This window comes from Taudactylus pleione, unplaced genomic scaffold, assembly GCF_031769625.1.
Source record: "Taudactylus pleione unplaced genomic scaffold, aTauple2 ptg000144l, whole genome shotgun sequence".
Classification (NCBI taxonomy): Eukaryota; Metazoa; Chordata; class Amphibia; order Anura; family Myobatrachidae; genus Taudactylus; species Taudactylus pleione.
This window is the reverse complement of record NW_028284546.1, coordinates 662,054-671,366: the sequence shown is the minus strand read 5'-3', so window position 1 is coordinate 671,366 and position 9,313 is coordinate 662,054. Positions and strand designations below refer to the sequence as shown.

Sequence of the window (9,313 nt, the reverse complement as noted above, 5' to 3'; positions counted from 1 at the left end):
TTGTGTAGTGTGTGCCCTTTGTGTAGTATGTCTCCTTTGTGTAGTGTGTATCCTTTGTGTAGTATGTGCCCTTTGTGTAGTGTCTCCTTTGTGTAGTATGTATCTTTGTGTAGTGTGTATCCTTTGTGTAGTGTGTATCCTTTTTGTAGCGTGTACTTTGTGTAGTGTGTGTCCTTTGTGTAGTGTGTACTTTGTGTAGTATGTATCTTTGTGTAGTGTGTGTCCTTTGTGTAGTTTGTCTCCTTTGTGTAGTATGTATCTTTGTGTAGGATGTGTCCTTTGTGCAGTGTGTATCCTTTGTGTACTGTGTATCCTCTGTGTAGTGTGTGTCCTTTGTGTAGTATCTGTGTAGTGCTTGTCCTTTGTGTAGTGTATCTCATTTGTGTAATATGTATATTTGTGTAGGATGTGTCCTTTGTGTAGTGTTTATCCTTTGTGTAGTGTGTGTCCTTTGTGTAGTGTGTATCCTTTTTGTAGCGTGTACTTTGTGTAGTGTGTCTCCTTTGTGTAGTATGTATCTTTGTGTAGGATGTGTCCTTTGTGTAGTGTGTATCCTTTGTGTAGTGTGTGTCCTTTGTGTAGTATGTGCCCTTTGTGTAGTGTGTCTCCTTTGTGTAGTATGTATCTTTGTGTAGTGTGTATCCTTTGTGTAGTGGGGGCCCTTTGTGTAGTATGTCTCCTTTGTGTAGTGTGTGTCCTTTGTGTAGTGTGTATCCTTTGTGTAGTATGTGCCCTTTGTGTAGTGTCTCCTTTGTGTAGTATATATCTTTGTGTAGTGTGTATCCTTTGTGTAGTGTGTATCCTTTTTGTAGCGTGTACTTTGTGTAGTGTGTGTCCTTTGTGTAGTGTGTACTTTGTGTATTATGTATCTTTGTGCAGTGTGTGTCCTTTGTGTAGTTTGTCTCCTTTGTGTAGTATGTATCTTTGTGTAGGATGTGTCCTCTGTGTAGTGTGTATTCTTTGTGTACTGTGTATCCTCTGTGTAGTGTGTGTCCTTTGTGTAGTATCTGTGTAGTGTTTGTCCTTTGTGTAGTGTATCTCATTTGTGTAATATGTATATTTGTGTAGGATGTGTCCTTTGTGAAGTGTGTATCCTTTGTGTAGTGTGTGTCCTTTGTGTAGTATGTATCTTTGTGTAGAGTGTGTAATTTGTGTAGTGTGCCATTTGTGTAGTGTGTCTCCTTTGTGTAGTAAGTATCTTTGTGTAGGATGTGTCCTTTGTGTAGTGTGTATCCTTTGTGTAGTGTCCTTTGTGTAGTGTGTGTCCTTTATGTAGTATGTGCCATTTGTGTAGTTTGTGTCCTTTGTGTAGTGTGTTCTTTGTGTAATATATGCCCTTTGTGTAGTGTGTCTCCTTTGTGTAGTATGTATCTTTGTGTAGTGTGTGTCCTTTGTATAGTGTGTGTCCTTTGTGTGGTGTGTATCTTTGAGTAGTGTATGTTCTTTGTGTAGTATCTGCCCTTTGTGTAGTGTGTCTCCTTTGTGTAGTATGTATCTTTGTGTAGGATGTGTCCTTTGTGTAGTGTGTGTCCTTTGTGTAGTATGTATCTTTGTGTAGGATGTGTCCTTTTTGTAGTGTGTGTCCTTTGTGTAGTGTGTATCTTTTGTGTAGTGTGTCTCCTTTGTGTAGTATGTATCTTTGTGTAGGATGTGTCCATTGTGTAGTGTGTGTCCTTTGTGTAGTGTGTGTCCTTTGTGTAGTGTGTGTCCTTTGTGTAGTGTGCCCTTTGTGTGGTGTGTCTCCTTTGTGTAGTATGTATCTTTGAGTAGTGTGTGTCCTTTGTGTAGTATGTATCTTTGTGTAGTGTGTCCTTTGTGTAGGATGTGTCCTTTGGGTAGTGTGTAACTTTTGTGTAGTGTGTCTTTGTGTAATGTATCTTTTGTAGTGTGTATCCTTTGTGTAGTGTGTGTCCTTTGTGTAGTATATCTCCTTTGTGTAGTGTGTGTCCTTTGTGTAGTATGTATCTTTGTGTAGTGTTTGTCCTTTGTGTATTGTGTCTCCTTTGTGTAGTATGTATCTTTGTGTAGGATGTGTCCTTTGTGTAGTGTGTCCTTTGTGTAGTATGTCTCCTTTGTGTAGTGTGTATCCTTTGTGTAGTATGTCCTTTGTGTAGTATGTCTCCTTTGTGTAGTGTGTATCCTTTGTGTAGTGTGTCCTTTGTGTAGTATGTGCCCTTTTGTAGTGTGTCTCCTTTGTGTAGTATGTATCTTTGTGTAGTGTATGTCCTTTGTGTAGTATGTGCCATTTGTGTAATGTCACTCCTTTGTGTAGTATGTGTCTTTGTATAATGTGTATCCTTTGTGTAGTAAGTGTCCTTTGTGTAGTTTGTCTTCTTTGTGTATTGTGTGTCCTTTGTGTAGTATGTCTCCTTTGTGTAGTGTGTGTCCTTTGTGTAGTATGTCTCCTTTGTGTAGTGTGTCCTTTGTGTAGTGTGTTTCCTTTGTGTACTGTGTCTCCTCTGTGTAGTATTTTTCTTTGTGTAGTGTGTATCCTTTGTGTAGTGTGTGTCCTTTTTGTAGTATTTATCTTCGTGTAGTGTGTCCTTTTTGTAGTGTGTGTCATTTTTGTAGTGTGTGTCCTTTGTGTAGTATGCGCCCTTTGTGTAGTGTGTCTCCTTTGTGTAGTATGTATCTCTGTGTAGTGTGTGTCCTTTGTGTAGTATGTCTCCTTTGTGTAGTATGTGCCCTTTGTGTAGTGTATCTCCTTTGTGTAGTTTGTATCTTTGTGTAGTGTGTATCCTTTGTGTAGTGTGTGTAGTATGACTCCTTTGTGTAGTGTGCATCCTTTGTGTAGTATGTATCTTTGTGTAGTGTGTGTCCTTTGTGTAGTATGTACCATTTGTGTATTGTGTCTCCTTTGTGTAGTAGGTATCTTTGTGTAGTGTGCGTCCTTTGTGTAGTGTGCATCCTTTGTGTAGTGTGTATCCTTTGCGTAGTGTGTACTTTGTGTAGTATGTATCTTTGTGTAGTGTGTGTCCTTTGTGTAGTGTGCCCACTGTGCAGTGTGTCTCCTTTGTGTAGTGTGAATCCTTTGTGTAGTATGTATCTTTGTGTAGTGTGTGCCCTTTGTGTAGTATGTGCCCTTTGTGTAGTGTGTCTCCTTTGTGTAGGATGTGTCCTTTGTGTAGTGTGTGTCCTTTGTGTAGTGTGTGCTTTGTGTAGTATGAATCGTTGTGTGGTGTGTCTTTTGTGTAGTATGTGCCCTTTGTGTAATGTGTCTCCTTTGTGTAGTATGTATCTTTGTGTAGGATGTGTCCTTTGTGTAGTGTATCCTTTGTGTAGTGTGTGTCCTTTGTGTATTGTGTCTCCTTTGTGTAGTATGTATCTTTTGTGTAGTGTTTGTCCTTTGTGTATTGTGTCTCCTTTGTGTAGTATGTATCTTTGTGTAGGATGTGTCCTTTGTGTAGTGTGTCCTTTGTGTAGTATGTCTCCTTTGTGTAGTGTGTATCCTTTGTGTAGTATGTCCTTTGTGTAGTATGTCTCCTTTGTGTAGTGTGTATCCTTTGTGTAGTGTGTCCTTTGTGTAGTATGTGCCCTTTTGTAGTGTGTCTCCTTTGTGTAGTATGTATCTTTGTGTAGTGTATGTCCTTTGTGTAGTATGTGCCATTTGTGTAATGTCACTCCTTTGTGTAGTATGTGTCTTTGTATAATGTGTATCCTTTGTGTAGTAAGTGTCCTTTGTGTAGTTTGTCTTCTTTGTGTATTGTGTGTCCTTTGTGTAGTATGTCTCCTTTGTGTAGTGTGTGTCCTTTGTGTAGTATGTCTCCTTTGTGTAGTGTGTCCTTTGTGTAGTGTGTTTCCTTTGTGTACTGTGTCTCCTCTGTGTAGTATTTTTCTTTGTGTAGTGTGTATCCTTTGTGTAGTGTGTGTCCTTTTTGTAGTATTTATCTTCGTGTAGTGTGTCCTTTTTGTAGTGTGTGTCATTTTTGTAGTGTGTGTCCTTTGTGTAGTATGCGCCCTTTGTGTAGTGTGTCTCCTTTGTGTAGTATGTATCTCTGTGTAGTGTGTGTCCTTTGTGTAGTATGTCTCCTTTGTGTAGTATGTGCCCTTTGTGTAGTGTATCTCCTTTGTGTAGTTTGTATCTTTGTGTAGTGTGTATCCTTTGTGTAGTGTGTGTAGTATGACTCCTTTGTGTAGTGTGCATCCTTTGTGTAGTATGTATCTTTGTGTAGTGTGTGTCCTTTGTGTAGTATGTACCATTTGTGTATTGTGTCTCCTTTGTGTAGTAGGTATCTTTGTGTAGTGTGCGTCCTTTGTGTAGTGTGCATCCTTTGTGTAGTGTGTATCCTTTGCGTAGTGTGTACTTTGTGTAGTATGTATCTTTGTGTAGTGTGTGTCCTTTGTGTAGTGTGCCCACTGTGCAGTGTGTCTCCTTTGTGTAGTGTGAATCCTTTGTGTAGTATGTATCTTTGTGTAGTGTGTGCCCTTTGTGTAGTATGTGCCCTTTGTGTAGTGTGTCTCCTTTGTGTAGGATGTGTCCTTTGTGTAGTGTGTGTCCTTTGTGTAGTGTGTGCTTTGTGTAGTATGAATCGTTGTGTGGTGTGTCTTTTGTGTAGTATGTGCCCTTTGTGTAATGTGTCTCCTTTGTGTAGTATGTATCTTTGTGTAGGATGTGTCCTTTGTGTAGTGTATCCTTTGTGTAGTGTGTGTCCTTTGTGTAGTAAGTTCCCTTTGTGTAGTGTGTCTCCTTTGTGTAGTATGTATCTTTGTATAGGATGTGTCCTTTGTGTAGTGTGTCCTTTGTATAGTGTGTCCTTTGTGTATTATGTATCTTTGTGTAGTGTGTGTCCTTTGTATAGTATGTGCCCTTTCTGTAGTGTGTCTCCTTTGTGTAGGATGTGTCCTTTGCGTAGTGTGTATCCTTTGTGTAGTGTGTGTCCTTTGTGTAGTATGTATATTTGTGTAGTGTGTGTCCTTTGTGTACTATGTGCCCTTTGTGTAGTGTGTCTCCTTTGTGTAGGATGTGTCCTTTTTGTACTGTGTATCCTTTGTGTAGTGTGTATCCTTTGTGTAGTGTGTGTCCTTTGTGTAGTATATATCTTTGTGTAGGATGTGTCCTTTGTGTAGTGTGTATCCTTTGTGTAGTGTGTCCTTTGTGTAGTGTGTCCTTTGTGTAGTGTGCCGTTTGTGTAGTGTGTCTCCTTTGTGTAGTATGTATCTTTGTGTGGTGTGTATCCTTTGTGTAGTGTGTGTCCTTTGTGTAGTATGTTTCTTTGTGAACTGTGTCCTTTGTGTGGTGTGTATCCTTTGTGTAGTGTGTGTCCATTGTATAGTATGTGCCCTTTGTGTAGTATGTCTCCTTTGTGTAGTGTGTGTCCTTTGTGTAGTGTGTATCCTTTGTGTAGTATGTTTCTTTGTGTAGTGTGTATCCTTTGTGTAGTGTGTGCCCTTTGTGTAGTATGTCTCCTTTGTGTAGTGTGTGTCCTTTGTGTAGTGTGTATCCTTTGTGTAGTATGTGCCCTTTGTGTAGTGTCTCCTTTGTGTATTATGTATCTTTATGTAGTGTGTATCCTTTGTGTAGTGTGTCCTTTGTGTAGGATGTGTCCTTTGTGTAGTGTGTGCCCTTTGTGTAATATGTATCTTTATGTAGTGTGTGTCCTTTGTGTAGTTTGTCCTTTGTGTAGTATGTATCTTTGTGTAGTGTGTGTCCTTTGTGAAGTATGTATCTTTGTGTAGTGTGTCTCCTTTGAGTAGGATGTGTCCTTTGTGTAGTGTGTTTCCTTTGTGTATTGTGTTTCCTTTGTGAAGTGTGTATCCTTTGTGCAGTGTGTGTCCTTTCTGTAGTGTGTGTCCTTTGTGTATTATGTATCTTTGTGTAGTGTGTGTCCTTTGTGTAGTATGTCTCCTTTCTGTAGTGTGTGTCCTTTGTGTAGTTTGTGTTCTTTGTGTAGTATGTGCCCTTTGTGTAGAGTTTCTCCTTTGTGTAGTATGTATTTTTGTGTAGGATGTCCTTTGTGTAGTGTGTCTTTTGTATAGAATGTGCCATTTGTGTAGTGTGTCTCCTTTGTGTAGTACCTTTGCGGAGTGGGTATCCTTAGTGTAGTGTGTGTCCTTTGTGTAGTACGTCTCCTTTGTGTACTGTGTCTCCTTTGTGGAGTATGTATTTTTGTGTAGTGTATCCTTTGTGTACTGTATCCTTTGTTTAGTGTGTGTCCTTTGTGTAGTATTTATCTTTCTGTAGTATGTCTCCTTTGTGTAGTATGTGCCCTTCGTTTAGTGTGTCTCCTTTGTGTAGTATGTATCTTTGTGTAGTGTGTGTCCTTTGTGTAGTGTGTATCCTCTGTGTAGCATGTACTTTGTGTAGTGTGTGTCCTTTGTGTAGTGTGTATCCTTTGTGTAGTGTGTACATTGTGTAGTATGTATCTTTGTGTAGTGTGTGTCCTTTGTGTAGTGTGTCTCCTTTGTGTAGTATATATCTTTGTGTAGGATGTGTCCTTTTTGTAGTGTGTATCCTTTGTGTAGTGTGTATCCTCTGTGTAGTGTGTGTCCTTTGTGTAGTATGTATCTGTGTAGTGTTTGTCCTTTGTGTAGTGTATCTCATTTGTGTAATATGTATCTTTGTGTAGGATGTGTCCTTTGTGTAGTATGTATCTTTGTGTAGAGTGTGTCATTTGTGTAGTGTGCCCTTTGTGTAGTGTGTCTCCTTTGTGTAGTATGTATCTTTGTGTAGGATGTGTCCTTTGTGTAGTGTGTATCCTTTGTGTAGTGTGTGTCCTTTGTGTAGCATGTATCTTTGTGTAGTGTGTGCCCTTTGTGTAGTGTGTCTCCTTTCTGTAGTATGTATCTTTGTGTGGTGTGTATCCTTTGTGTAGTGTGTGTCCTTTGTGTAGTATGTTTCTTTGAGTAGTGTGTCCTTTGTGTAGTATGTCTCCTCTGTGTAGTATGTATCTTTGTGTAGTGTGTATCCTTTGTGTAGTATGTGTCCTTTTTGTAGTATGTATCTTTGTGTAGTGTGTCCTTTTTGTAGTGTGTGTCCTTTGTGTAGTGTGTCTCCTTTGTGTAGTATGTATCTCTGTGTAGTGTGTGTCCTTTGTGTAGCATGTATCTTTGTGTAGTGTGTGCCCTTTGTGTAGTGTGTCTCCTTTGTGTAGTATGCATCTTTGTGTGGTGTGTATCCTTTGTGTAGTGTGTGTCCTTTGTGTAGTATGTTTCTTTGAGTAGAGTGTCCTTTGTGTAGTGTGTCTCCTCTGTGTAGTATGTACCTTTGTGTGGTGTGTATCCTTTGTGTAGTGTGTGTCCTTTGTGTAGTATGTTTCTTTGTGTAGTGTGTCCTTTGTGTAGTGTGTGCCCTTTGAGTAGTGTGTCTCCTTTGTGTAGTATGTATCTTTGTGTAGGATGTGTCCTTTGTGTAGTGTGTATCCTTTTTGTAATATGGGTACTTTGTGCAGTATGTGCCCTTTGTGTATTGTGTCTCCTTTGTGTAGTATGTATCTTTGTGTAGTGTGTATCCTTTGTGTAGTGTGTGTAGTATGACTCCTTTGTGTAGTGTGCATGCTTTGTGTAGTATGTATCTTTGTGTAGTGTGTGTCCTTTGTATAGTATGTGCCCTTTCTGTAGTGTGTCTTCTTTGTGTAGGATGTGTCCTTTGCGTAGTGTGTATCCTTTGTGTAGTGTGTGTCCTTTGTGTAGTATGTATATTTGTGTAGTGTGTGTCCTTTGTGTACTATGTGCCCTTTGTGTAGTGTGTCTCCTTTGTGTAGGATGTGTCCTTTTTGTACTGTGTATCCTTTGTGTAGTGTGTGTCCTTTGTGTAGTATATATCTTTGTGTAGGATGTGTCCTTTGTGTAGTGTGTATCCTTTGTGTAGTGTGTCCTTTGTGTAGTGTGTGTCCTTTGTGTAGTGTGCCCTTTGTGTAATGTGTCTCCTTTGTGTAGTATGTATCTTTGTGTGGTGTGTATCCTTTGTGTAGTGTGTGCCCTTTGTGTAGTATGTTTCTTTGTGTAGTGTGTCCTTTGTGTAGTGTGTGCCCTTTGTGTAGTGTGTCTCCTTTGTGTAGTATGTATCTTAGTGTAGGATGTGTCCTTTGTGTAGTGTGTATCCTTTGTGTAGTGTGTGTCCTTTGTGTAGTATGTGCCCTTTGTGTAGTGTGTCTCCTTTGTGTAGTATGTATCTTTGTGTAGTGTGTATCCTTTGTGTAGTGTGTGCCCTTTGTGTAGTATGTCTCCTTTGTGTAGTGTGTATCCTTTGTGTAGTATGTGCCCTTTGTGTAGTGTCTCCTTTGTGTAGTATGTATCTTTGTGTAGTGTGTATCCTTTGTGTAGTGTGTATCCTTTTTGTAGCGTGTACTTTGTGTAGTGTGTGTCCTTTGTGTAGTGTGTACTTTGTGTAGTATGTATCTTTGTGTAGTGTGTGTCCTTTGTGTAGTTTGTCTCCTTTGTGTAGTATGTATCTTTGTGTAGGATGTGTCCTTTGTGCAGTGTGTATCCTTTGTGTACTGTGTATCCTCTGTGTAGTGTGTGTCCTTTGTGTAGTATCTGTGTAGTGCTTGTCCTTTGTGTAGTGTATCTCATTTGTGTAATATGTATATTTGTGTAGGATGTGTCCTTTGTGTAGTGTGTATCCTTTGTGTAGTGTGTGTCCTTTGTTTAGTATGTATCTTTGTGTGGTGTGTATCCTTTGTGTAGTATGTTTCTTTGTGTAGTGTGTCCTTTGTGTAGTGTGTCTCCTCTGTGTAGTATGTTTCTTTGTGTAGTGTGTATCCTTTGTGTAGTGTGTGTCCTTTTTGGAGTATGTATCTTTGTGTAGTGTGTCCTTTTTGTAGTGTGTGTCCTTTTTGTAGTATGTATCTCTGTGTAGTGTGTGTCCTTTGTGTAGTATGTCTCCTTTGTGTAGTATGTGCCCTTTGTGTAGTGTATCTCCATTGTGTAGTTTGTATCTTTGTGTAGTGGGTATCCTTTGTGTAGTGTGTGTAGTATGACTCCTTTGTGTAGTGTGCATGCTTTGTGTAGTATGTATCTTTGTGTAGTGTGTGTCCTTTGTATAGTATGTGCCCTTTCTGTAGTGTGTCTCCTTTGTGTAGGATGTGTCCTTTGCGTAGTGTGTATCCTTTGTGTAGTGTGTGTCCTTTGTGTAGTATGTATATTTGTGTAGTGTGTGTCCTTTGTGTACTATGTGCCCTTTGTGTAGTGTGTCTCCTTTGTGTAGGATGTGTTCTTTTTGTACTGTGTATCCTTTGTGTAGTGTGTGTCCTTTGTGTAGTATATATCTTTGTGTAGAATGTGTCCTTTGTGTAGTGTGTATCCTTTGTGTAGTGTGTCCTTTGTGTAGTGTGTGTCCTTTGTGTAGTGTGCCCTTTGTGTAGTGTGTCTCCTT

The 9,313-nt window shown here is 39.6% G+C and overlaps 1 protein-coding gene across 1 annotated transcript in view; it reads right to left on the bottom strand.

Moving 5' to 3' along the window:
- Positions 1–6,034: 6,034 nt before the first annotated feature.
- The window catches only part of LOC148522686 (uncharacterized), a 115,014-nt gene continuing 111,735 nt past the window's right edge, over positions 6,035–9,313 (bottom strand). Inside the window, 1 exon segment of the mRNA XM_088473891.1 lies at positions 6,035–6,087. Coding sequence (XP_088330017.1) covers positions 6,035–6,087 — 53 coding nt within the window.